Raw genomic sequence first — 27,556 nt, forward strand, 5'->3', positions numbered from 1 at the left:
GGCTAGGGTACTTCCGGCGTCGACGAAGACGTCATTATTAAACGATAGCGTAATATTAATAAAAGCTTATTTTCACGCAGCTAAAAACTTTTACAAGCCTTGAATCAATCGCTCGTATAAATTCATCCAGCTGCCGGTGGAAAACTCTGTGGGAACCGGTTTACAGATGCTGATAGGAAACATACTGTAAACGCATAACACGTTTATTTACAGTGGTAGAGACTGAAATCCTGGAACCAGGTCAAACACGAGTCTCATCTTTTGAGTGTTACAAAAGCCCTAAATTAATTTTATTTTGAAAAATGTCCACAGGAAGCTTGGGAGCAGAAGCGTGTCCTGCTGGTCGTCGTGTCCTGAGGGTTGATGGGGTGCAGGACCCTGTCAGGGACGTGGACCAGAACCCAGAACCAGTTCTGAGCCAGTAAGTAAAGTCCCGGTCACAGATGTAGTACTGTATATTAACAATATTAGTAAAGTTACTGGTGTCGTTGGAAATAAAAACAATAACACCAGTTGGAGGAAACTGACATTGATATCATCACACTGTTAGCAATTGTAGACACTTGTTCCATCTGCTCCGTGTTGTATTTACCTACGTTGGCCACTAGAGGGATGCACACGTTAATGAACCATCACATTAGCAAAGCAACACAAACTCAACACGTTCAACCAGTATTGTTGTGTAGCAGTTTAGTCTGTGTCACATGACTCTTAACTAGTTAGACAGCATGTTGTTTATTGTTGGAGGGGATGGGCCTGGTACAGCACCAGTAGCGGTTCGCTCACAGAACCCCTGTTCAGACAGTACAGACTCCGGGTCAGGGCCTCGTGAAGCACCAGGCTTCCAAGCTCGTCCGTGTAGCGCAGCTGAAAGCCCAGCACCTCCAGGGGCTTCGCGGCCAGAGCGGCCGACACGTCAAACACGTCGTATCCAGACGCGGCTCTGTGGTCCAGGTCCAGCCGCCGCTCCTCCAGCGCCGGGCTCTCCTGCAGAGGCCGCTGGCGTGAGGCCCAGACACTGTGCAGGGTGACGGTCACGCTGAGCGGGCTCGGGTGCAGGGTTTTTCTGAACAGAACCAGCTCCCCGCCTGACATCGACGGGTTCAGGCTGCTGACGTTGAACCAGATCCAGCCCGGTGGACCGTGATCCGGACCTGGATGGGTCGGAATGGAAGGATTAGTCAAGTCCTTCCAACAGATTTAAAGTTACTCTGTAAAAGCTTGGTGTGTCATTATTAAATGCCGGCATGTTAAAGCAATGGTAAAATTTTTTATGGGTCAAGTCTGGGAAAACAGTTTATAAGAAAAGTGGGTCTGAGTGTTTTCACCTGCTCTTTGGAGTGTTACTCAGACAAACAAAGGTTTCTCCGACTGTGAAAGCAGATGTGAGAGTTTCATACTGTACTTTAGGAAGCATCTTATCTGAGGCTTTGATTCATTCTTAATTCATTCTCAGACCCTGCTTGTATGTCGACACCGCGCTGTCTGGGCTCAGTAGGCCGTCACGTGCACTCTCATGGCCGTGGCCTGCGTTGCCGTGGTTACAACAACAAACGTAACACATGCCTGTTGTGCAGCGGTCTGCTCCTTTCTTTAATCATTAGCTGTAGAAACACAGCCGACCGCCGTGACCTCTGACCTTTGATGTTGCTCTGCCATACGTCACAGACGACCTGTGCTGTCCTGAACCACTGGCACATGACCGGTCGAACAAAGATGAATACGATGTGCCATAGTTATAGCTATACATAATCTCACTGATTTCAGGTCCATACCAGCCACGCTGCGGAAGCTCTGCACCAGCGTCCCGTCCGACCTCTCCAGGTCCCGCTCCTCCAGCGAGTCCAGCCGCTGATAGACCCTCCTCATGTATGGATGCGCCCTGGCCCGGTGGCTCGCAGACACTTTGTCGATGTGGAGCATCTCCAGGATGGCTTTGTCCCCGCGGCCGCCCGCCGGCGTCGTGCCGGCGGCGGCGCAGCACAGCAGCAGGAGCGCGAGCGGCGCCGCGTCTATTCGGGCCATTCTGCGGCGAAGCGACCTCCGGGGGCTGCGATGCGGCGCCTCCGACTCCGCTCCCGGCCGACGGGGGCTGAGGCTTTCGTCCGGCGGAGCAACGGGACCGCGCGGCCGGAGCCGCGGGGGCCGTCGGGACGCGGTGAAGCGGCCCCCGCTCTGAGGCGGAGGAATGTTAATGAATGGATGAATGCTCTGAACAGGCAGCTGCACTTACTGGAAACGCTCCACCGGGACTCAAAACAAAGCCGAGCAACAGCAAACGACTGTAATGACTTCACTATGTGCAGCAGGACCAACTCACACGTTGTAGTTTTCTGCTAGAATTATGCTTATTTCATTTATTGTTAGTATATGTTAATGTTAAAAATCAAATCCTCTCCTGACGATGACATATTTTTAAACTGAAACTCTAAAAGAAAGTTCTCATTTAATTGGTATGAATTAGAAAAACAAAATGAATATTATGAGGAACAACAATTTAGTTTATGAAAGTCACCGCAGTGTACAACAACACTGAAACATTGGAGCAGGATCCGACTCATGTAAAGTGCATCTGTATTTGTTTACAAAAAAGCCCTAAAAAAGTACCCTTTTATTTGAGTAAAACTGCTCAGAGCTACATTTTGCTTCAAGATGGAAAAGTAAAATGTCTCGAATAAGCAGTTGAATCTTGTGTTTTTAATTAAGAATAGTTTATTTACGTTGTTGTTTGTAAGGACAGTATTGCTTTAATGTTTAGCTGTGACCTGAAGCCCCAGGCAGACGACATGAGCGCTCTGAGCCCCTTTCAGCAGGTTGTTGTGGTTTTACTGCTGTTGCTGATGTGAGTTAATGTGATGGTTCAGCCATGTGTCAAGAACGGGCCTGTTGCTGAGCCTCCGGCCCTCGCTGCCCCGCGGCTGCTGCCAACATGTGTCCTTGTGGCAGAACAAGCCCCTTTTTCTCTCCTCACGTTACTGATGCGTGAAGCCTTTTATCTTTTCCCCGCTCGCGTCCTGTAATGACAAACGCTGGACTCCACTTTGATCTCGAGGGGCCGGTGTTTGTCTCCAGGTTTTTCCGCTCCGATTAGTGATCTCCACGGCGGCCAACAACAAGACGAGGAGGAAGCCCCCCCCCCTCACCCCCCGCCCTCGGCCTCCGCTCTGCGCCTCCCCCTCCTCCCCCCTCGGCTCCTCGCCTCCCCCGGGGGTGGAGTTTCTCGCCGAGGAGCGGGGCCGCGCGCTGCTGGGAGAGCAGAGGACGGCGGACAGGTGAGGACGGAGGAGGAGAGGCAGGTAAGGACGCGCTGACACATACAGTAGGTGCAGGGATCATCTGGGGAACACGGCTCGCAGGCGTCTGCATAGTTTCGTGCGCATCGTTTCCATTCACGTCCAGCGATATCCATCTTCATTAATGCTTGTCCACGGACTGAGGGGAGCTCAAACCCTGCTGATCTTTCTTATCAGTTCACGGCGGACTCGGCTCCTCTTTGGCCTTTCAGACCTCGCTGAGCTTCCACTCTGCTGAATGCGAGCTGCTTACGCTTCGAGCAGAAGGCCTGTCCTACAGGACCCTATCATTACTGAGATCATGGGAACAAGCCGCCGTCAAAGGATGGAACAGGCATCGCCAGCTGTTGAGGAGCGAAAGCCCCTTTTTACATGACGCATCGCATTCCCTCCCAACTGTGAAAAAGTCAGCTGGAGTGGCTGAGGTTTAATAGTGGCCTTTATTGTCTTAGATTATAAAAAGATAGATTCTATTGGAGTTTTACTTTGACTTTGTTCATCTAAATCTGTTTTCTTAGAGCTTCACAAAGCTGGAGCACTCACTTCCCATAATGCAACAGTAAATCCTCCTATCACTTTCAGCGTTGCAGGCGTTGTGTGGAGTGAACTGGTCATTGTCAGATTAGTGAGCTGTGTGGTTCAGCTGGAGAGAGTGGTACCAAAGCATCCCACGCTGATGTTTTGTTTGAGCGTGGATTAGGGCGCCAACGTTGGACTGGAGCGAGCTTAGAGAGCTGCAGCGGCTCTGTCATTAGACCCGTGGAGGAGCAGATGCTGGGTGTTTTCAGTGGGGTTCGTTCAGTGTGCGCCTGGTCTTTGCTCGTCCTTCAGGAGCCAAATCCACCCTGTCCACCGCAACAGGAAGCGTGTTGATGTAGCTGTATGTCGTACAGCAAGCTGCCAAAACAGGAAGAAGGATCAAATGCAAACAGAGCCGGGGTCCGAGTGCTCCAGGCAGCTTAGTAGCAGGACGTTTCCCAGCGCTGCTGCCTCCCACTGAGGGTCGCTTCAGTCAGACGGTCGTCCACAGCCACAACAGGAGGATTACTGAGGCCTTTTACTCTCATTGCAGCAATATGACTCCGTGATGGACAGCCTGTTAATGTGATGCACTCGCCCTGATCTTCATCCCATGTAGCTCTGATGTATGCTGTGTAGTGACCTATATATACAAACCTTCAAAGTACACACACAGATCAGGCATCAACCCGTGTTTCATTCATTCACGAGGCCACACACATTTGGAAAAATAGCTGATGACAGCTGTTAACATCTGTAAGTCAGTGAGACCTTTGTTGTACTCCCAATTATAGCAATAAAACAGGTTTTCAATCCTGCTGAAAACTGTGTGGTGGAGACCAAAGCAAAGATACAAGCAAGGTAATTATTGGACTTTGGAGACAATTGTATGCAAATCCATTTGTACAGAATGTGTAAACAGGCCATTCCCTTCATAGTAGCAACAATCTTATCTACTCCCTGACTTGGAACAGTGGGAGCGTGTGATCTTCCCAGAACATCCTATTTGTAGCTCCCCCAGCGCAGTCATTGTTTGTGGAGACAGGCTACAACCTGTTCTCCAGCGCAGAGGCTGATAATAAGCTGCTTTTCTGTGTGAGGTCTGTGCAAGGCGTCCCGCACAAATGCTGGAGGAATGCGGCGGGATGACGTCTGAAGCCTGCGTTCAAATAGTAAACAGCTCCACCACACATGATGCGTGGGGTCTGGGGGAGATGACTTTACAGGCGCCCACGCAGTGAAAACTGAAGGAAGCGAAATGAGGAATGACACCTTAACACTGATGTTGTTAAGGTGCAATGGTCCTCCATTTGTAATTCACTGCTTTTAGTAATTCCTCCTGCATGTGTGAGTGAGTGGCTGAGCACGGCGCGTTTAGCAGCGTGTGCTGCTATAATTTGCTATATGTTTAAAGCTAATGAAGAGCAGCAGTGTTGGTGTCGCGCCGTGAATCAAACGCGTTCGTGCTTGAGCTTGTCTGATCTGTGGAACGATGCGGTTTCTGTGCGGTCGCTGGCTTTGCCTTGACAGATCTATGGGTGTCGTCTTCACCGTCGCTGGTTTCCTGTTGGAGGCCTGACTCAGCTCAGCTCGACTGTGTGCGGCTACTGCAGTTTAGTGAGTAGATGACAATGACGTGCAGTAACAGGCTCTATCTACTAAGATGTGATCTACTCTCTGCTCTGACCCGGGGCTAAATATTATTCCACTCTACAGCTTATTTCCGACATACAGTAGTGTGTCCATCTGTCCCCAAGCAACAGTTCCAGCATCTCATTTGTCCTCCAACCAGCTTTTAAAAAAAGAACCCTTTGTAAATCACTGAAATTTTCTGTGAACAAAACAATAGACTGAATCCTTGTGATTTTTGTTTAGGCCGTGAATGATCATGACCCGATGAGGCCTCACATCCGTTTCAGTCTGTGGAGAATGTAACCTGTTGCCAGAGGCTGCCTGGTTGACAGAGATCTCTGACAGAAGCACAGGACCCGGTCCGGCGATGGGTGCCCTGGTTCTGACGCCGGCCTGGGCCCTGCTTCCCGCGCTGCTGCTGGCAATGACCTGCTCCACGCACGGGACGCTCGTGAAAGTCAACAAGGGCCTTAAGGTCCGACGGGGCCAGTCGGTCCACCTGGACCAGAGCCACCTGCTGTTCCATATTCCCCGACAGAAGGACGCGTGCAAGGTGGAGGTGGTGTTGAACGAGCCCATAACTCAGCGAGTGGGGAAACTCGTGCCTCAGGTAACGGTGACGTGTATGTTTGACCCTTTAAGAGGACTGACTACTTGTAAAAACACCCATTTGAACCCTTTTAGTATTAATTGCAGTCTAACGCTGACACGGACCTGAAGCTGTTTATTGAGGAAGACTGGCTCAAGATAGGCTTAGAACAACATATGTATCCCAGTATGTAGCTATGGTCCAGATGGCCCCACTGTGGTTAAGCTCCTGTCTTTGACACATGCAGGTATTTGACTGCCACTTCCTGGCTGAGGAGGTGAAGTACGTGCACAACGGCTGCCCATTGTTAAAGCAGGACACTGTCAAGCTGCGTCTCTACAGGTACAACACCTACATTCTTCTGTTCCGCTCTCGCTCGTGTGGCAACTGTTCACCCTCTGCCCTTTGACCAGGTTTACGGAGTCGGAGACGTACGTGGAGGCGTTTTCTCTCCACGTGGACATTATGGAGCCTGAATGCAGCATCATAAAGCTGGGGCCCAAATCCTTGGAGGTCCCCGAATTTTACGGCCTCTCCGATGCTCTCGACGGAAACGTCGTGTCCTTCCACTATGAGAAGAGGTCCAGTCTGGAGTGTAGCGTCCACCTGAGTCACCACGACACCCACCTACCGGCCCACGGCCAACTGGTCACTGGGGAGCCGGAGAAAGCCACCAAGAGAGGGGACGAGCCGGAGAGCTTCATCCCAATACGCCAGAAGCTGGGTATGAAAACACTGCATATACTGTACACGGCACATATGACGGAGCCCTCTAATTATCAGTGGGCCCAGAATTTTGTATTGAACGATGATGTTTTCTGAAAGTAATGTTTTCATCATCTCCCTAGTGTGTGTTGTTTTAGGAATATGAGGCGGCAGCAGCTCACGGCGCAGCGTGTGTGCCTATAATCAAACACAGAAGATTTGAAAACAGTCATTTTAGGTTTTAGACCCAGACACAAGCTGACTTCAGTCTAAGTTCACATTTTCAATGAAGCAGTCAACTGTCAGACTAAAGCACTGCAGAATCAAAGCTGCTTGTCTTTGTCAATGAAGCTATTGTGTCTTCAGTAAGAAATTGTACTGTACAAAAATGTATGGATTAGTTGGAATAATATAAATGGTGTATAATTTAAGAGGAGCTGGAGCCCTGTGGAACTTCAGTACTGATAGAAATGGAGCATTCCTGCGCCGCAAGAGTCACATTCCACTGTTGGACTAAAAACTCATGTTGAGTGACGTTGACAATGGTGTTTGTCTCTGGTTCTGTGCTTTTTTAGACAATAAAGAAAGGGCAATGTGTAAATCCGAAGACTGCCTGAAAGGCCTGAAGTTAGTGAAGTTCACTAAAATCCGCTGTGACGACTTCCTGGTGATGGGATTGAAGTATCAGCACATAGACCCTCCATCTCCAGATATCGACTACATCGCAATCCGCCTGGACCTCAGGGACACAAGGAGCGGCAACACCTATAAGGTCGCAGTCATTTGGCTCTTTTGACTTTAAAGCCTGTGTCAGGTCGTGTTGTTGGAAGGATGGTGGTTCTGAATCCTCTCTTTACACCCCGGTGTAGTCTGAACAGGCGTGGATCCCGGTGCGGATAGCCGGTGCCATTCCGAACCAACCTCCCAAACCGTCGTTCATGTCCATGTTTATCCTGGAAGTGGACCAGTTCATCCTCACGCTGCTCTCCACCGCGACGCTGGACGCCGAGGACGAAGAAACCCCCAAACAGCGCCTGGTCTTCAACATCACCAAACCTCCCGCCGACGGCTTCATCACTCACCTGTCAGACCACACTCACCCGGTCTCCTCCTTCACGTGGCTGGACCTCAACGACATGCTCATCGGGTACCAGCCGCCCAACTCCTCACATGCCCAGCGCAGGAACTACGAGGTAGCGTTCCTTCCTGCTCAGAATCACAAATCAGTTTGGTGGAGCCTGAACCTTTGTCCCGTGCTCTGATGCAGGTGGAATTCGAGGTTTATGATTTTTTCTTTGAGAAAAGCTCAGCAATAATTGTCCACGTGTCCGTGAGGAATGCGGACACCAACGCCCCCAGAGTCTCCTGGAACATGGGTATGTTGCATCTGTCGCATTCACCTGCTCCTACAGCAGCATCATGGTGTTAACCCACTGGTCCAGGGTAACTTTAACTCTGGGCTAATTCAAGTTTGACCCAGAACATGTACCCAATGCTCCTCACACAGGTCTCAGCCTATTAGAAGGACAGTCTCGCCCAATAAAATGGGAGCAGCTGCAGATTGTGGACAACGACAACCTGAACGCTGTTCGCATTATCACTGTGGACGGCCTGCAGCATGGTCAGCTCACCCTCAGAGGTACAGAACCACCGCCAGAGGTCCCAGAATACAGCATCTTCCTCCCCTTCATCACCGATGAGACTCTTTGATGTTCGCTTTAAAATCCAGGTGGCAAGAGCTTCATGTTCACCGTCGACGACATCAAGGCCGGCGCCGTTCGCTATCACCACGACGACAGCGACTCCACCAAAGACTTCATCGTCTTCCGCATCACGGACGGCCGCCATCAGACCCGGCACAAGTTCCCCATCAAGATCCTCCCGAAGGACGACAGCCCCCCGTTCCTCATCACCAACGTGCTGCTGGAGGTGTCTGAGGGCCAGACCGCCCTGCTGAGGGGCTCCACCCTGCAGGCCTCCGACATGGACTCCAGCGACGACTACATCCTCTTCAACATCACCCGGCCCCCGCAGGCTGGAGAGGTCATGAAGATTCCAGGAGCCGGACTCACAGGTGGGCGAACGTGTCGATAGCGGAGCCTTTTCCACCGTTTGTTTTTAACCACGCGGCGTCGCCTTTTAATCCAGGTTATCCCGTGAGCCACTTCCTGCAGAGGGACCTGTCTCAGTCCATCGTTTATTACCGGCACCTCGGCAACGAGGTGTTCGATGATTCTTTTGAGGTGGTGCTGTCGGATTTCCACGACCCCCCGAACCTGTCGCAGCCTCAGGTGGGTAAAAGAGTTCTTAACATATAAAACGGATCCACATCCAAGCAGATGCTGCAGTCAGCGCATTAGGAGCAAACACAGACTGGCTGCTTGATTCTTTCCTTCAGGTCGTAGTGGTTCACATAGAACCTGTCCCGGACCAACCGCCCAAAGAGGCTCCTGGTACCAGCCGGTGCCTCGTGATCAAAGAAACAGATGTGGTCCACATAACGCGGCAACAGCTCCACTTCGTGGACCAGGAGTCTCCCGACAGCGAGCTGACGTACACCGTCACTACTCCTCCTTTCTACACCGGCGCTCACAGGTCAGTACATGTATGTGGCGGCATCGTAAGGGGAGCAGCTTGTTGAACAGTCTGACTGACCAGCTCCCGTTTGGATGAGCAGCAGCCCTGATGCAGGGAGGTTGTTTCTGGTGGACAGCGTCGCCAAATTCGCCAAGGACTCCGATGCTCCGGTGCTAAGGCTCTTCACACAGGTATTAATACCAGATAGGACATTACAGTATAGGTCTGTAAGTACACATCACTTCCATGGTCTGTTCCCAGCATGCGGTGAACTTCATGAAAGTAGCCTACATGCCTCCTATGGTGGACGTTGGCCCGTACCCCCAATTCATCCAGTTTGTCCTCTCTGTGACCAACCGACTGGGCAAAACAGTCACCGGCATCTGCTTCAACGTCACCGTGACACCTGTGGACAACCAGCCCCCACAGGTGGAAACTCTCCTCCGTGCATTCGGGTCTCATTCACTGCGTGATCGAGAGTAAGTGCCGGCTGGACGCGGTTCTCATTTCAGGTGGTCACCAACCCTCTGATTGTGGAGGAGGGGGGGGAGTGTCGGCTGGGCCCCGAGCACCTACTGCTGCTGGACACCGACTCCATGGAGGAGGCTCTGAAGGTGGAGCTGGAGCGGGGGCCGCGGCACGGGGCCCTGCAGCTGGGCGGCGTGCCCCTGGAGCCAGGACAGGCCTTCACTGTGCAGGACCTGAAGGGCCTCAAAGTCAGGTCCGGCATCCTACTGGGATCCAGGCACCCACGTACCACGAAGCAGACTTACGTATTTGTTCCGACAGGTACGAGCACGACGGCTCAGAGACGGTAGAGGACAGCATTGAACTCACTGCAACGGATGGAACCAATTCAGCCGCATTCGTTCTGCAGGTGGAGGTACAGTAACAGCTCTTTTTAAGATTTGAAAATAATAATCCAAACACGTTAACTTTCACAATCCTCTGTGTTTTGCAGGTGACGCCCATTAACGATGAGACGCCGGTGCTGGTTGCTGGTCTGAAACCCGTTCTGCTCTGCGCCGAGGGGCAGGAGATCGTGATCACCGTGGAGCACATCCGCGCCACCGACGCGGACAGCGACGACGGCGGCCTCGCCTTCCTGATCGCGCGGCAGCCGCGCCACGGCGCGGTGCTCCGCCGCGGCCGCGTGGTCGATCGCTTCGTCCAGGCGGACGTCGCCGCGGGGATCGTCAGCTACCGACACACAGGTAGACGGGCGCAGCGCGGGCCCGGGCGCGTGCGGTGTTAAAAATAAGCTTGAGCGGCGTTGCTGTTTGCTGCAGGGCCGGAGATCGGACTCGCTCCGCGCCACGACACAGTCACGTTTGTGGTTTCTGACGGCGAGATGGAGGACGCTGCTCTGTGCTGCGGTGGAGGAAACCCCCAGCGGCACCGCAGCCTGCCTGTGTACGACCTCCACATCACCGTGTTTCCTGTGGACAGCCAGCCGCCGACCCTGAGAACAGGTGGGACCATCGCACCACCCAAGGTGAAGCGCATTCTGAAAGCAAAGGTCTAGTTCCACGGCGACTCGCTGGCCGTCTCCTGTTTGTTTGCAGGAGACATCTTCACAGTGGATGAAGGAGGCACCGCCCCCATAACTCCTTCCCACGTCAAGGCCTCTGACGCGGACACCGCCGTGGACCAGCTGGTGGTCAGTCTGGTTTCCCCGCCCCAGTATGGCTACATTGAAAACGTGCTGCCCAGTCCTGGCTTCGAGAAAAGCAACATGGGCATAAGCATAGGTACAGCAGGGCCGCTCCCAGACTCCATCAAGCCACGAGCAGAAGACGGAAGTGACTCCATGTGCTTTTTCCGTCCAGCTTCGTTTTCGTACAAAGACCTGATCGACGGCCATGTGAACTACGTGCAGTCCAGACACCAGAGGATGGAGCCCACCGCTGACCAGCTCATGCTCTGCGTGTCCGACGGCAAGCGCACCTCTGCCAACGTCGCCTTCCACGTCGTGATCCACCCTAAAAATGACGAGGTCCCAGAGTTTGTGGTCCGGAACATCACGGTAGGTTCACGCCCTCGGAATGACCAGGCTCGGACTTCCCTCAGACCGGTCCTGCATGGGTTGATGTTGTCTTGTGTTGAGGTGCGAGAAGGAGAAATGAAGCAGCTGGACTCGTCGGTGTTGCACGCGATGGACCTGGACGTCCCCAGGAACGTGCTGCTGTTCAGCGTGGTTGAACCCCCTCAGCACGGCAGCATCGTCGCCCGCGGCGAGCAGCCGGCGAGCCGGAGACGAGAGGCCGGTGCCCCGACCGCCGTGGCTGACTTCACCATGACCGACCTCGCTGACGGTGCGTTAATCTCTGCAGGTTGTTTGATTCAGGGCTCATGAGGCTGAAACCAAGCGCGGTTTGTCCGTGCTGCTTGCAGGGATGAGCCTGATGTACGTGCACGATGACTCCGAGAACACGGAGGACAGCTTCACGCTGCAGCTAACGGACGGCAGGCACCACGTGCGCAGACAGGTGGCGGTTAAGGTGCTGCCGGTCAATGACGAGGAGCCTCGGATCATAAGGTTAGACCCAAATGAAGTCATCTCACTGTGTGTGAGTGCAGGAGGCTAACGTGAAACGCGCCTCCTCGCTCTTCAGAAACGGAGGACTGGAGGTGGAGCCAGGAGACGCGAGGCTCATATCCAGCGCGGTCCTGTTCGCTCAGGACGCCGACACGCCGCCTGCACAGCTCGCGTATGTGTTTGACAGTGTTCCCACCCAAGGACTGCTCCAGCTTAAGGTTTGTGTGACGGCATCAGGTTTCACAGTTGCGCACCACACGTTCTGCGTGAATGACCGTGACCGATGCCCCACAGGAAGGTCGGCACTGGGTCTCGCTGGCCGCCGGAGGCAGCTGCTCCCAGGACGCGGTGGACATGAACCTCCTGCGCTACAAGCACACGGGTGCGCACGGGTCCAGAACGCAGGACGCCTTCGCGTTCCGCCTGCTGGACGGAAAGAACCAGTCGCCACCACAGCACTTCCACATCTCCATCAAAGACCTCGAGAAAGGTGCCGGAATCCACCTCCTGGTCCGTCGTGCTCGTGTGATTCCACACCTCATTCCAGTTTCTAACGTGACCTCCTCCTCCGCCGCGGCGTTTCAGGGCACATCGCCGTCTTCGCGAAGCCGGCGAACGTCAGCAGGGGCGACCGCGTGGTCCTCACCACGGACGCGCTGCTGGCCACGGACGGCACGGACAGGCCCGAGGAGCTGCTGTACGTGGTCACCCGCCCCCCGGCTCACGGACAGCTGGAGTACGTGAAGCACCCTGGGCTGGGCATCTCCACCTTCAGCCAGATGGACGTGGCAGCGAACCTGGTGGCCTATGTCCACGACAACAGAGCCAGCGCCCCCGCAGAGAGCTTTCAGTGAGTTCAAGCCTCGTTCAAGTTGATACCTCATTTATGTGGGTGGACGCGGCCCATCGCCCGCTCTCTGTCTGTCCCGGCAGGTTCGTTGTGAGTAACGGACGGACCAGTCGAAACGGAAGCTTCGAGATCGCGGTGGAGATGGTGGATCGCGTCCTTCCGACCCTCTCCTTCAACAGAGGCCTCTCGGTGCCTCAGGGCTCCTCTGTGATCCTGGGTCCCGACTGCCTGGGCCTCTCCGATCCGGACACCCCGCCCGGCGCCCTGACCTTCGACCTGGTGCAGCCGCCGCAGTACGGCCGCCTGCTCCTAGCGGGCGCCGCTCTGAGCGCCGGCTCGAACTTCACACAGCGCGACGTGCAGGAGTTGGAGGTGTCGTACAAACACGACGGGGGCCGATCGCAGATCGATCGATTTGCCTTCACCGCCTCCGACAGCAGCAAGCGAGGTTTTCTGCTGGACGGACGGCTGCACACAGAACCCATGTCCTTCACTATTCAGGTCAGTGTTAAAGGCTGATTCCCGTCAGCCTTCACCTTTTCTCCACGGTCCTTCCTCTGCCCCTCGTAGCTCTGACAGCTCTGACAGCTCCAATTACAATGCAATTAGCAACATCCTCTACCTGTAAAAGTCCAGTTTTCATAGTCTAATATTAGACTTTTATCCAGTGAGGATGTCTAATTTCAGATCAGGCCGCTGGATCGGTCGCCTCCTGAGCTTGTGAGGAAGCTTCCTCTTTGGAAAGCTGAGCTTTTAGCGGACGGACGCTACGGGATCTTTCTGTCGTCTCGGGAGCTGAAGGCCCAAGACGGCGACAGCAGAGACGAGGAGCTGAGATTCCGCATCGCTCGTCCCCCCTACTTCGGCTACCTCGAAAACATTACTACAGGTTGGAAACGGATTTATGTTTTCAATCTTTTTCGTTTTTAAAAATAAATGAATAATCTTTCACTTCGCTGTTGCAGGTGGCTTCGTGTCGCAGCACTTCTCTCAGATGGAGCTGAACAAGAGGACTATCGTCTACATCATCAATCTGGACGTGGAGTCTCTGTCCGACAGTTTGGAGCTCACGGTGTCTGATCCTTTAGGAAACACCGCCCCCCCTCAAACGTAAGGAATTTCCGTTTACTCGTGACATGAGTGACAGCTGAATATTAACAGTGCTCCGTCTCATCTCTGCAGACTGGAGTTCAGCTGGTCTAGTGTGGAACTGTCCCAGCCTCGGGTCTCTGTGTGTGAGGGGCAGGGAGCTGTTTCACTGGGTATCATTCGAAAAGGAAACCTGGCGGAGTCCTCGTACATCACTGTCAAGGTCTGCAGCCATTTCCTACTGAAACTAACAAGACCCTGTGCTGGTTCAGTCGTATTACAGATCAGATCCCAGTGTGTTTACGGTAATCCTGAATCCTCCGTGAACACAGAATTTAAACTTGACAATTAAATGTCTCTCTTAATAGGTAATAGTACAGTATTATTTAGAAGCACAAATGAACCCAGCTGAAAGCTGACTCTACAAATGAGTTTCTGAACCTCTTCTCTGTGTTTAGGTCAAGGAACTGACTGCAGTACCTGGAAAGGATTTCCTCAAAAGCCCGTCTTCTCTCATTCAGTTTGATCCAGGTGTGAGCTCCCCGATGCATTAGGATGTTTGCTTCATGCCATAAATGTACAGAATACATAGGCTGTCAGGAAAACACACATGCTGCACATGTAATCATGTATTCAGTACAGTAAATAGTCTTGTTATATTCGTCTTATCATGCCGTTAGGAAAATACAAAAAAACAACTACAACCCTATAATAGAATATGTTGTGGTCACAATACACCAGACTCGGACTAAAACCAGCGCTGTGCTGCGTTTGCTCTGTGTAGGAGTGTCACGGAGGAGCTGGCAGGCAGAAATCATTCAAGATGACCTTGAGGAGGCCGAGGAGATGTTTGAGGTGCTTCTAGTCTCACCTGAAGGCACGGTGATCGGCAACACGCACAAGGCTGACGTCACTATCAGGGACAACGGGGAGCGAGGTAACATCCAGCATTTTTCAGGACACTGGTTGGTTTGCAGGTTTATCTTATTTCATTTATCACAAGCTTCAAACCTTTAGTTACGCATTTTTACTGCGCTCAATCATAAACAGGACCGTGCAGACCGAATGAGGCTCCTGTTCTTGGAGGGAAGGAAGTTGTGTCAGACACATACCCCCAGCATGGATCCATCCAGCTGGAGAAACTCCCTCTGGGCACAGAATCCATCGTCCTGACCCGAGGAGACGGCCTCTCCTCTGAAGCCAGCCCCCAGAAAAAGACACTCAGAGTCGTTGGCAGCCCAAAGTCTGTAAGCACCGATTCCTACACATCACTACCAACGTTTCTTTGTGTTTTCATCTTCTAACTTTAAGCATTTCACCAAACTCCTCTCAGATCTCTCCTTCTTCGGTTTATCACAATGGAACAGACGTAGTTTACACGGTGAGCAGCAGCAGCAGCAGCAGCAATGACTTGCACTGATGTGACACTAATGAGATTCTGACTTACTCGTTTTGTCTCTTCATTCACAGTATCATGGCATCATGCAAATGCAGGTAGTAGACGACTCCTCCCCATCCACGCAGGGCAGGAAGGCAAGCGTCCGCGTGGCTAGCAGGGGGGCGCAGCAGCAGGCACCCACTCAGCCTCATAGGTCAAAGGTCAATTCTCAGACAAAGCTCCAGGAACCGGCTGAGGCGCTTGTGAGTACAAATGTCTATTATATTATCTACGATTACTTATTATCTACTAGGATTTGTCATCGGCTCCGTTTTGATGCCCATTTCTGTGCCATAGGTGAGAGCTGACACCTTCATCCCTAAACCTTGTGTGCCTGAGTTAATGGGACTTCTCCACTTAAACCAAACCACCAATCAGCTCTTCCACTGCAACGGCGTCTCCTGGAAACCGTGGAGGCCGAGTAGCCAGGTATTACAACATCATGGCTTCTCTTATACTGTATTTGTAGATATCTATATAAATACAATCAAATCAAAGTCTCTCTTGATGATCTTGTTCACACTGGTTCCCACAAACAATGGGCCTGTTGAATCGCAGATGGTGAGTGGTCAGACGTGTCCTCAGGGCTGGACCTTCCACAGTGGTCGGTGTTACATCCTCAGCACTGAGCGCAAAATAACCTGGAGCGCAGCCAGCAGAGAGTGCAAAGAGAGGTACAGCCCAAACACTTATGTGCTCATGTTTACAGGCCACAGAATCTCATTCTCCGTCTTTGATTGTTTCAGGTACAGAGGAACTTTAGCAAGTGTTCTCTCTAAAGGTGACCAGGACTGGCTGTGGAACTTCAGTGGGAGGAGACCGTTCTGGATAGGTAGGATGTCAGACAGTTTAATGCACAAATGAAACCAGTAGGACGGGAACCTCTGCAAATATAATGGAGAGTGGGGCCTGACCCATATTCAGAGCGGCATCAAATCAGATCAGTATCAATGCAGTAAGCTGACTCACATCTCTAACCAAATACTGCTAATCCCCGTTGCCTTAGGCCTGAATGACAGGGAGGGCAGGGGGCGCTGGGAGTGGGCCGGGGGCGAGCCGGTGGTCTACACCAACTGGAGGAAGACGCCACCGCGGGCGGGAGAGAGGAGAAGCAAAAGGTGCGTGGTGGTGTGGAGAAGGGCAAAGTGGCAGATCAGGGACTGCAGGACGAGCAAAGGCCATGGCTTCGTGTGCTCGGTCAAGACTCGATCGGGTTAAACAGCATCAGGAGGTGAAACGCAGCTGCTGCTCCACAGGAGCATCAGGACGAACAACTCAGGCTGCACAGACTGGACAAACAGCTTACGAATGACAGTGTATGATTCATAACACTGTTTATACGGCAGCCTCCTACCACAAGTGCCTTTGTTTATAATTCATTATAATAAATTTACTGAAGTATTGTTATATATGTAAAGAAGTTGTTTATTGTGTATTTTGTTAATTGCAACCTTTGCTTTGGGGCCATGGAAATATTTGTTCTTCACTTAATTTTTCTTTTTTTGTCCTTTTCCTCTTTTATGTTTTTGTGCCCATTATAATGAAGCTTTTCAATGACTCAATGACTTCAAATACAACAATTCATCCATAAACTTGTACATTCAGCCAAGCACAAAAGAAAACAAACCTTAAATACAGTAGTAGAAGGGGTGATCCAGTTTTTTACATAATCAGCTGATGTTTGTGTTGTTAACTGGTGCAAGATGATATGAGACTGTTTTCAAATGATCATATAAAAATATATTCATCAGAATGAGCTTATTTATGGAGGTTGTGTTATTTCACATCCGGTGGGGAAAAAAGTAAAAGTGTTCAAGTTCTTTTAAGCCACAGTTGTTGTGTTATTGTTGTTGTTGTTCCATTTTTTGAAATAACACTCAGTGTTATTTCGGATTTGGGGAAAATGGGGCCAGTGAACCACAAGGTTAAGCGCCAATGTGATTATCGCCATCATGTGATCTACAGCCGGGGAATGAAAGGAGGCATTTATGAGCAGCGAGCAGCTCTCAGAGGTCTGTGAGACACAACAGACGTCTTCAGCCTGGTGAGTTCAGCTGTGACTTCCATCTTTATCTATATCAGCTCAGCTCTGAGACTAAGCCTTTACTAAACTCTAGGACAGCATATATTGACTGAGATTAAGTGAAACGTGTTGGAGTTGAACGCCGGGTTCACGCTCGGCAGGTGTGGGTTGAAAACGCAGACGCCACCAGTTCACTTTGTTCAGTGAATGAGCAGCCAGTTGTTCAGTAACCGTGTTCCCAGTGTTCCCAGTTGTTCCGTCACTGGCTGGCGGTGAAGAGAAGTTATGGTCAAATATTTTGCATGGTGACATCTAATCAGAAAGATGAACCTGCCAGAATTATGTGCTCACAGTAAATTATTTCACCTGCTCTTTGAACGGTTGCTCTGATTTAGCTTTAAAATACTCTAAAGGGGTTTAATTGGATTTAAGCGTGGGGAAAAAACTTGTTCACAGATTTTGTTCACAGCTGTCTGCTCTCATATCGTCACGGTGGGATTAGACACCGAAACACCAGCTTTCAGATGATATGGCTCCGAATCCAAAGAACTCACTCGTCTGTTTTAAGGTAGCAACAAGAGCACATGACAAAGATCCATTTATTAAGTCTTGTTATTATTCTTATTCTTGGCGTCTGCTGCTGCTTTTTGTTTATAGAACATCTACTTTTAATTTGTGTTAGCTCAGCGTTTTGGCAGATGAAAGTTGCAGCCAGTCTATTTTAAGCTTACAAGAGCCAGTTTTCGTCAGATGAGGTTTTGTGAGAAGCTCTTTGATGTTGTTTTATTATTTTAGGTCTGATCATGGCGTAATCTTCAAACCTCCCTCCCTCCCTCCCTCGTTAGTCCCAGTTCGGCCGGGGCTCGTTTTGTCATGGATCCACCCAGTCAACCCAGCAGTGCCCCGAGCTTCCAGTGTCTTTCTTTTGCCTACCAGAGCCTGACAGAAATCCCTTATGAAACCATCCTAACACAGACCGACACGCTGGAGGTGCTGGACCTGAGTTACAATCTGCTGGAAGAGTATCCTTTTTACACGACAAACTGCTGCTACAGACGACACCACCTCCCAAAAGTAAAGACACTTGAAAAAGTTGAAGCCATAGTTGTTGTTTTTTTATGTAGAGGCTTGATTCATGCATCTTAAATTTTCCCCACTTGCTGCCAGATTAAGTCAGAAACTAGAATCTGGAGCGATTTTCCCATCGTATAAGTGACACATTAACCTTCCCTTTAATCTTCTCTGTGTTCTCCTTGACTCAGTCCTTACTGGAACCCGGCTTTGCTGGGCCAACTGGAGAAGCTCAGCACGCTGGTTCTGGACTGTAACAATTACACGGCACACGTCAAGTTCCCCTACATGCCCAGCGTCACCACCGTGTGCATCAACAAGAACAAGATCAACAATCTGCCCGTGTTCGTGGAGGAAATCCGGCGAAAATTCCCAAACATCAAGTGAGAGGGGCTTTGTACAGTGTTTCTACAGGAAAGCGCAAGCTTTGTGTTTTTGTATTTACTGAAAAAAAAACACAACCATCCTTTTTGTTGTCCCCTTTAATTTTTTTTTTTTTAATTAAAGGATCCTCAGTATGATGAACAATGAGGCCGCACCCAGCTACTTCAATGGAGGAAGTCTGATGCAGTACAGAGACTATAGGTGAGCATTAAGGTCCTGATATAGTGCATAACTGTTTATAAACTGCTTATAAGCACAGAATCAGCAATCAATGTAGTGTAATGTGATGTTGACTTATGAAATCATCAAATCATGATTAATTAAAGAGTAGACTGGTCCCAATGTGTTATAACAGCACTATATCAGTGAAAATCCCAGTGACCCCTTGGTGACCCCCGTATCAAACCAGTTGCTGCCAGTCGAGGCAGATGGTCTCACAGCCTGGGCCTGGTTCAACGTTCAAGTGCTGCTCAAGGAGGATTTTTCTTTTACGCAGTTGTTTATACCAAAATCTTCATAATGTAAACATTTTTCACTAAAAAATTAACTAATCTCCCCTTAAATTTTACGATTTGTCACTTGAACAACAGCACCACCATATGGCTCATTAGTCCAGGACACAACACAGTCTGGAATGTACAGTAACAGTGTGTTGGACTACAGGTGCCTGAAGGAAGATTTTTTTTGCCCAAAAGATGTGTGAGTGAGTGATGGATTTGTTATATACTGTACATATGAAATCGTGGATATAACACAGATCTCTGTACCCGTGGACAACTCCCACAACAGGTGTATCACACTGTCTTTGTCAATATGCACCAGATTATCATATCCTATTGTGTTATGGAAATGTATAGGCCCAGATCATGTACCACAGTGGCCTCAAGCAGAAAAAAGGCCAGCTGTATTTATCCAACATGGTCTATCAGGGCCACCTCATCACTAACCCAGTAATAAAGCGAAGACACACAAAACACAGCTACATTATTGGTTTAGTCTACCATCTTCAATAATTCCTTATTCTAATGTATTTGTCTTATTGTAACATGTGCATCTTTTTTGTAATTCGTCCATTGGTTCGACGGTCATATTTGTATGACAATCAAAACCAGACATTTTTTTAGTGTTTTTTTTAGGTGGCCATTTTGAATTACAGTAAAGGTTAGTTGACTTTAAATCAGTCTGTAACTTTTGACAGTGCCGTCTTTCTTCTTTTCTTCCCAGACAGTATGTCATCAGTCAGATCCCAGGTCTGAAGATTCTGGACGACACAGAGGTCCAGGAGAAGGAGAGGACGCAGGCCAGACAGACGTACAGGCTGCAGCAGAACCGCTACAGCAGCAGAAAGAGGAAGGACGACTCATCCAGGAAGCTCACACACCTGCAGAAAAAGTCTAATGCTGTTGCACAGTAGCTTATACTAGGTTTTGACGCGTTTACCTCAGAATCACGCCTTTTAATATTCCACTCAACACTGTCGTATGCACTGCATGTTCTGCAGCCGCTGGTTACATGATGCTGTAGTTGAGTTGATATGTTTGAACATTCAGTTCTGTTGCATGGTTCTAAAGCATGCATTTGGCTGCATCCACCAGGGTCCAACAGTCAAGCAGGAAACTGCAAGGAGCCACTTCCCCACTGGCTTCAATGTGGGATTTGTATGAACTGAAACCAGATTTTTACCATTTTTTTCCTGTCATGTATAAACCATTTAAGTATCTCTTGTTTTATGCCACACTTTGCAAACATACACAAATCAGAATAAAATGTGCAAATTAAACAAATAGTTGTTTCAGGTTGTTCTAAACACGGTTTCTTTATTGATGAAAAAAGACACAATTAACCAATTAAATAAGGTTGATGTCACACCTATACTGAATTCTGATTGGTCGGTTTGGCGTTTCTGTTGAAGCTCGTGCCAGTCCAGTGGGTGGCGGGAGAAGCAACTGGTACAGTAGGTTGAAGCTAACCGCCATTAAATCTTACCCTAAACCTTAAACCTTCCTCAAATATAGTCAATATTCTGTGGGCAGCCAGTTAAACGTTGCCTTCCCACCCATTAATTCAGAACGTGGTGTCAATGCCACCTTTAGCCGGATTCTATAGGTAGCATTAGCATCATTAGCAAGATATTTAGTTAGCTAATGGTTAGCTGCCGTTTTAGTAACTTTGCCTTTTTTTACGCACAGATTCAGTTTCCTGTGTACAGGACTGATGTTGTGGAGCAGTAAAGGGTCAGTGGGAACATTTACGACCTCCCTCATACAGGGTGAGTAACATGCGCATCCCTTTCTTTTTTGTTTTTCTGTTCTAAGTTTTCCTTGTTCAGACACAGACTGATTATCTGTAAATCATCACCTTACCTTTTTTCAAACATTAGTCAGTCTTTTGGCTTCACACGACTCCATCCTCTGCAGAGATGTTTGTGTGCCTGATTTCCGGCCTTATTCCTCTGAGGGAGTCAGAGAATGGCCGCTCCACCCCCCCCCCCCCCCCCCTTCCTCCTTCCCATCCTGCCAAAGGAGCCGGTTCAAAGGCTTCCTGACATGTGGCCACGACAGGCACTGCTGCAGGGTGAATGGAAAGATGGATGGACCTGTGGACCCGGCTGACTGAGACGTGATGTGGAAAACAACATTCAGTTTCCTGTGTGTGACACGCGTGTTTACAGAGTCAACAGACAACAATGTCATATTCAGTGTAAATGCAAACAAAGGTCTATGCCGCTTGGAAAGGCTGTTAACTTTTATGGCATCATAAATACTTTATGGATTTATTATTGATTTAATTACGTATTTAAGTATTAAGAACGTTAAACTGGCTGCTTCATTGACGGGCAGCAGAGGGTGGACTGGGATATTGAGGGGGCTCCGGGAAATTGCCCACCAGGGCGGAGCGTGCACGTTGAACGGAGCGTGCACGTCCTTTTACGCGTGTCCCGGTTTGGCCCGTCTGCTGCCTGTCGAGGACATGACGCAAGAACGCATAGTGATTAAAGCTTTGAATTAGTTCTGTAATGCGCGGAGCCGCGTCAAACGGACGCAGCGAGGCAGAACGCGACCGGAAACGGAGTTAGTTTGCCTTCAAAATAAGACGAAGGTGTCGTTTTCCTCAAAGTTCAAAGTACTCCGGTTATAAGCTAATAATTACTTACCATTCATTGGAATCATAACAATGAATGTTAATGTTAGTCAGTTTTTGCATGTACCAGATAAGATTTAGAATCACATAGCTTGCTGTCTATCATGTTGTGCAGCATTGGACCATCATGCAATTACATACATACTGTACTAACTCACAAGTATTCTACATCATCCTCACCATTATTTAGTTTATGTGTTTTTGTTGCTGTACAGTACACTACTTTCTAGGCTGTAGAAGAAGTAACGTCTTTGGTGATGTGAATTCAGACTAAAGGAAAAACGTCTGCTTTAGCTATTACAAACAGCTTCGAGGCTACTTCCTGTTCCATATACAGTATAGCGAACATTTAGGCCGTCATTTAATCTGCCATTACGGCGCCGCAGACATTATACGTGACCTCTTTTTGCTGTTACATCACAACGTCTGGGTTTTACTTTGACACTCGCGAGCGGAAGCGGCGACGTCGTCGCGCGCGCAGCTTGACGCTGGTACCTGTCAAGCTGTCCGCCGTCTGCCGGCGCTCGCCCACTATGCCGGCTTCGTTCAGCCTCGCAGTGCTCCGCGCCGACGCCGGGGTCCCAGCGTTCAGCCCCGAAGCGCACGTCGGACCTCGCGGCGACCGGAAGGCGCCTTTGAGCGCGACCGCGTTTTAGAGGACTCATCGCCGGCGCACGGAGCGACTCTCTCGCCGCCCCCGGAGACCTGATTGTTGTGCGCCGCGGAACGGGCGCTGGATGAAGTGGTGGCCGGACTGTGCGCAGGCTGGACGGCGTGAACCGGGGAAGCGGCCGTAGCCTGATACGGCGCCCACGGCCAGCATGTCCTACATACCAGGCAGCTTGAAGGACGCATCTCCAGGACATGCCTGGTGTAAAGCGTACATCAGACCGCCGCTGACGCGCTGTTCAACCTTGGACCGCAGGAATAAGTGACCTTCATTTTATTTGCTGCTGCAGAACTATGCATAACAAATCCGTCCGTATAGATCACGTCCTATGCAAAACAGGGGAGCAGGATCCAAAGCGCTGCACGCTGCTCTACTGGAAGTTTTGTGCTTCCTTTGAAACCTTGTGTGGTCAAAGAGGAAACCCCAATGATATATTAACCAAGCAGGTGGCCTCTTGGTGCTGCTCTCCATCTGCCAGTGTCTCTCATTACGCTGGACTACGCACTCGTTCTGCCCCTGGGTTTTGCCCTGCAGGCCCCGGCGGGGCCGGGATCAAGAGTCCACAGCCTCCACGGACCTTATCCGCTCGTAAACGGCTGACCCCGTGTAAGTGATCGCTAATTCTGCTGAGATCGGCGATAAAGTCGGCAGCCGAGCGACTTGGAGAGGGGAAGCTGGGAAATGCCAGATCTGCACAGACTTCTTGGACTTTGAGCAACGCAACCACTTTCCATTATGCTTCTGAACTGTGGCCAGACGTTGCCTCTGCTGAGGCATACGGACGTGCCGCCTCGGGTCAAAGAGAACTTCATCCTGACGGGCTACCGCTTTCCCAACTACACCCTAAAGGACTGCTTGCTGTCAGCCTTCAGACCCACCAATGAAACAGGCAACTTCTGGACCCACTTCCTTCCAGTTTTCGTTTTTTTGTACTACTTCGTGGAAGTGTTCGGGTGGGAAGGCGCTCCGCCTCGTGATGCCCCGTTCTTCTATCCACTGTGGACCTACTTCATTGGGGTGTTCTGCCTGCTCATGGCTAGCAGCATGGCCCACCTGCTCAACTCCATGTCTCTGGTGGTGAGGGAAGTCTGCTTCTTTGTGGATTATGGTACTATCAGTGCCTACACGGTTGGGTCTTCGTTAGCGTACTACTACTACATCCACCCTCGGGCGGGAATAGCGCACACAGGGGAACACAATGGGTCCATTAAGGACTGGAAACATGGGCCTGCAGCTGATCCGGTGTCATCCTATGCAATCCCAGAATTCAGCAAGTTCTTTGAGACCTTCTACATCCCCAGCACGTGTGTTGTAGCCATCATTTGTGTCTTATCCTGCTGCAACACTCGTCAGAAGTGGCGGCAGCATCGCTACATCATCCGAACCCTGGTTTTCCTCCTCCCGTTCCTCATCTCTTCCACGCCCGTCTTCTACCGCCTCCTAACCAGATCGCCCTATTCCACCGCCTCGTCCGCCTTCGCTGCGTCCGCCGCCATGTCCACCTTCTTCTATCGCCACTGCTTCTGGCTGGTGGTGTCGGCGGTCTTCAACATCAGCAAGCTGCCCGAGCGACTGGCCCCGGGCCGCTTCGACATCTGGGGCCACAGCCACCAGTGGTTCCACTGCTGCACGTTCTTGTCCATCCTCGACGAGCTTCACATGATCAAGACCGAGGTGAGGGCCATCCTGCTCAGCTCGGCTCTGCTCCTGCCCCCTGCCGCCCTCCCCCGCCTACCTGGACCCACCGTGGCCTCCACCTACGGGGTGATGCTCCTCCTCCAGACGACCATCGTGTCCATCATCATGTGGTTCTCGTGGTGCGCCAGCTGCATCTACGGACCCCAGAAGGAGCAGCTAGCGAAGGAACACCCCAAAAAATACCTGAAGTGTCACTGATCGTCTGTTTGCATCTTGACCGCAGTTGAGTTTTGCACATGCATATATAGAGCCATACCACAAAGAGAAGCGCACAAATATAACAATATTTAATCTCTCACAAATATTTTACAGCATTTTATTTTTCAAGCTTTGTGGGAGAAAGTGGGGATGACAGGTGATGAAAGGGTTTAATTCTGAGCTCACCTCAGGGTTGCACTGCTTGAGTAGATACTGCGAGACCTTGACAGTTCTTTTCCCTGAGCTGCTCCTGCATGTTCCAACAGGATGTCTGAGCAACAGGGATAGTAACTACCTCTAGGGGCTGTACAACTGAGGACAGAGGAAGCGTGTCGGTACTCAGGAGAACATGTCGGGTTATTCAGCCTTAAGGCCACGATGACCATTTAGAGAAGTCAGTGACGTGGGTTTGATGCTGTCAGGGCCTTCCTCCTTTTGCATTTCCCCTTCTTTTGACTTTACATGGTATCATTCTGCTGCCGCTTTGATAAAACCAATTGTCTCACATTTGTTATTTTTAATTTGTTAACCACATTTTTTTCTGTAACTTCCACAAACACTCACACAGAGTCTCATTTCCTCTTCCTCTTCTAAACGATCCTAGCAGGAGGAAGTGTGGTTACAGAAAAGCACTTTGAGGGGGATGGTCACTCCCTCCCTGATAATAAGAAGCCATGCTCGCTTTGAAACCTTAAAGGACATTACATTTGTATAACATATATAGATGTCCTGCTTACATGTTTTGTTTATCAGAATGTTGAGATATGAAAATGTATTTCATAGCTGTATTCATTACCTGTGTATTGTTTTTTGTGACACTGATGACTAGTTTCCCATATAGAACATCCACAAGTGCTGTATTTCTGACTGAATGTGACCTAGTTCTGTTTTTTTTTATTGTCAGTTTGTTGTCAAGTTGATTTTTAGTTTAAAAAAGTAAATATGTGAGGAGCCTCTCACAGTGAAAGCCATAGTTTGAAATGATGCTAGATGACTTAATGGCAATATTATAGTTGTACTACATTATCTGGGTAGATTTGCACTGGACAAATAGATCAGGTCAAGGTCCTCTATTTTGTACATTTTATGTTATCATTAACTTTGAGTTGCAGAACTATTTGTTGCGCCAGGAAAATTGAAAAAAGTGTAATTATTTCTGTTCCATTGTCGAAAACACTTTCCGAACTTTCAGTCACCTCCTACAAGTCCCTCCAACAAAATTGATTTAAACTTAGATGATCGGCCAAACGTCCTTTCACAATTTGCAAAGCTAAATTTGACAGCCAACTGTAGCTTTTTTATGAAACATATTTGTCTGAGCCTGTGTTATTTACTTTAGATTTCCATGGAGCGTGTGTTCATGTGCAGTAGTTCTGCAATTATCAGCCAGCAGAATACAAAACAAAACTATATATATTATCCAGCGCGTTGGATAATAGTACAAAAAAATGAGAATTCTTACAGTCACAGAATGAACAGAATGAACCTCTGCTCTGCCTGTCTTCATAAATGGTCTCTGTCCAATATTGTGGCGTGTTTTAAATGAGATGATTCAGAGGAGAAAGGTGAAAGAAAGACAGTGTAGTGAATGTGTTAAGTTAGCCTGCTACGCTAACGGCTGCTTGCTTCTGAGCCTGTTATCCGTCATGGAACAGGAGGAAGCAGGACTTTAGTCGGGCATTATAAAAATCATTCCTTCGCTTTAAATTGATTTGCACACTGTACAGGACCACACTGGCCTCTAGAAGAGAATGTGTGTTATCTTTGTGTTTTCTGGTTTTACTGCCGTGTTCCTGTTGATTTTGTCATGACACGGCCTTTTACAGGAGTTCGTCTGAAAGTGAAGACTGTTGCTCACGCGTCACATTCACGTTTGTCACGTTTCTCTACCCATATCTGGGCATGTACTTGTGTCTCAATGCATTCACTTGCACAGGAAATGCTGATAAAGCTATGCCACTTATTACTGTATGACCCTGGACTGAGTACACGAGGACCGTAATCATGCTCTTATGGTGCACTTTAAATCTTCTTCAGAGCTTTTCGAACTGTTCCTTTAAGGGCCAACCCTGCAGTACTGTATTATTTAAACACATTTCAGGTGTACGTAGTACTTTCTAAGGAATCATCAGATACGTCCATCAGCTGTGTCCAGTGGTGAAACAATGCTAGGTTCAATACAGTGCTTGTGTCCCTTTGCCCTCTCTAGACTGTGTTTACACAGTGTGAATGTTAGACTTGCAGGCCACTGTGTCCTACCTAGTTCAGTACTCAGGGGTGGCTGTAGAATGACATTATTAGACTATTTACACACATGCTTACATGATGATTTACTAGAGGAGGATGTTGCATATCCAGTAGACCCCTGTGTCTGAGTGAAACCGTCCTCTAATACTTTAACTGTATAAAATAGCACTCATAATGTAAATTGTTTGAGTCTTACTGAATAAAATATCTAGAGAACTGTTGTCTTTTTATTCTAATGGGCTGCTTTTTTGGACATGTTTAGAGCAGACTGTAGTTTTTACTCAAAGTATGCACTCCACTGGTGTTCTGTACTGTGTCAGGTCCAGTAAATACAGATATTCAAGACCACATGAATCCACAAGAATTTACCAACCATAAGGAAAACCTAACTCCACTTCCACTCAACCATACAAAACAACCGCTGACAGTGTCACTGAGATTCCAGTCAGCTTGACCTGTACTCTCAGAGTAATGCTAATGATAAGAGTGTGCAATAATACAGTAGTTGTGAATCAACACTAGATGTTGCATCTTTACCATAATAACATGCTTTGTTAGCCAGTGTTTGCCATTAGGTGAATAAACACAATGCTAAGAATCAAAGATGTGATGAACTGGTAATTTTCTTTCCAGAAGTTGTATGAAGATTCAGATTCATAAAACTTTATTGATCCTAGAGGGAAATTGCCTTGGCCACTCTTGATTGCTCTCACAGATAAACAGGAAAACTACAGGAAGAAACAACAGAATGAAAACACTATACTAGTGTATACAGAAGTATTGTCTAAACAGACCAGTTATATGTATATGACTACAAATGTATATATACATATACACATACACGTGTATACACCTACAGTATACCCACATATAAACATAAACACATACACACA

The 27,556-nt window shown here is 49.2% G+C and overlaps 3 protein-coding genes across 14 annotated transcripts; 2 read left to right on the forward strand and 1 right to left on the reverse strand.

Moving 5' to 3' along the window:
* Window positions 1-133: 133 nt before the first annotated feature.
* On the reverse strand, window positions 134-2,172 carry LOC114865841 (uncharacterized). The gene is made up of 2 exons (XM_029167333.3): window positions 1,776-2,172; window positions 134-1,154 (listed from the first exon to the last, which is right to left on the reverse strand). The coding sequence occupies exons 1-2, from the start codon at window positions 2,023-2,025 to the stop codon at window positions 736-738; spliced, it is 669 nt and encodes a 222-aa protein (XP_029023166.1). The 5' UTR covers window positions 2,026-2,172; the 3' UTR covers window positions 134-735.
* Window positions 2,173-3,140: 968 nt separating this feature from the next.
* Window positions 3,141-16,988, forward strand: frem1a (Fras1 related extracellular matrix 1a). Of its 2 annotated transcripts, XM_029167268.2 has the most exons (37): window positions 3,142-3,296; window positions 5,688-6,054; window positions 6,281-6,375; window positions 6,447-6,757; window positions 7,314-7,510; window positions 7,608-7,931; window positions 8,006-8,114; window positions 8,246-8,377; window positions 8,468-8,812; window positions 8,887-9,029; window positions 9,137-9,333; window positions 9,416-9,506; window positions 9,577-9,744; window positions 9,828-10,036; window positions 10,105-10,198; window positions 10,277-10,529; window positions 10,605-10,787; window positions 10,881-11,066; window positions 11,145-11,341; window positions 11,423-11,630; window positions 11,710-11,854; window positions 11,931-12,072; window positions 12,149-12,344; window positions 12,440-12,704; window positions 12,788-13,205; window positions 13,392-13,593; window positions 13,670-13,814; window positions 13,887-14,016; window positions 14,252-14,324; window positions 14,578-14,730; window positions 14,844-15,040; window positions 15,127-15,174; window positions 15,264-15,434; window positions 15,529-15,660; window positions 15,790-15,905; window positions 15,978-16,063; window positions 16,238-16,988. In XM_029167268.2, exons 2-37 carry the CDS (start codon window positions 5,812-5,814, stop codon window positions 16,447-16,449), a joined length of 6,516 nt encoding a protein of 2,171 aa, XP_029023101.1. In that variant the 5' UTR covers window positions 3,142-3,296; window positions 5,688-5,811; the 3' UTR covers window positions 16,450-16,988. The 2 variants fall into 2 exon arrangements, with proteins under 2 accessions (XP_055369067.1, XP_029023101.1); XM_055513092.1 differs by lacking the exons at window positions 15,529-15,660; window positions 15,790-15,905; window positions 15,978-16,063; window positions 16,238-16,988 and having other exon boundaries at window positions 3,141-3,296; window positions 14,844-15,036; window positions 15,264-15,404.
* Window positions 16,989-17,071: 83 nt separating this feature from the next.
* paqr9 (progestin and adipoQ receptor family member 9) lies at window positions 17,072-26,879 on the forward strand. 11 transcript variants are annotated; one of them, XM_029167319.3, is made up of 7 exons: window positions 17,072-17,275; window positions 18,100-18,276; window positions 18,526-18,708; window positions 18,833-18,910; window positions 19,934-20,815; window positions 20,899-20,978; window positions 21,090-21,483. In XM_029167319.3, the coding sequence occupies exons 1-5, from the start codon at window positions 17,220-17,222 to the stop codon at window positions 20,121-20,123; spliced, it is 684 nt and encodes a 227-aa protein (XP_029023152.1). In that variant the 5' UTR covers window positions 17,072-17,219; the 3' UTR covers window positions 20,124-20,815; window positions 20,899-20,978; window positions 21,090-21,483. The 11 variants fall into 11 exon arrangements, with proteins under 11 accessions (XP_029023152.1, XP_055369091.1, XP_055369076.1 ...); XM_055513116.1 differs by lacking the exons at window positions 17,072-17,275; window positions 18,100-18,276; window positions 18,526-18,708; window positions 18,833-18,910 and having other exon boundaries at window positions 20,618-20,658; window positions 21,127-26,879; XM_055513101.1 differs by lacking the exons at window positions 17,072-17,275; window positions 18,100-18,276; window positions 18,526-18,708; window positions 18,833-18,910 and having other exon boundaries at window positions 20,620-20,815; window positions 21,090-26,879.
* The last annotated feature ends 677 nt before the right edge of the window (window positions 26,880-27,556 follow it).

This window comes from Betta splendens, chromosome 2 (assembly GCF_900634795.4).
Source record: "Betta splendens chromosome 2, fBetSpl5.4, whole genome shotgun sequence".
Taxonomy (NCBI): domain Eukaryota; kingdom Metazoa; phylum Chordata; class Actinopteri; order Anabantiformes; family Osphronemidae; genus Betta; species Betta splendens.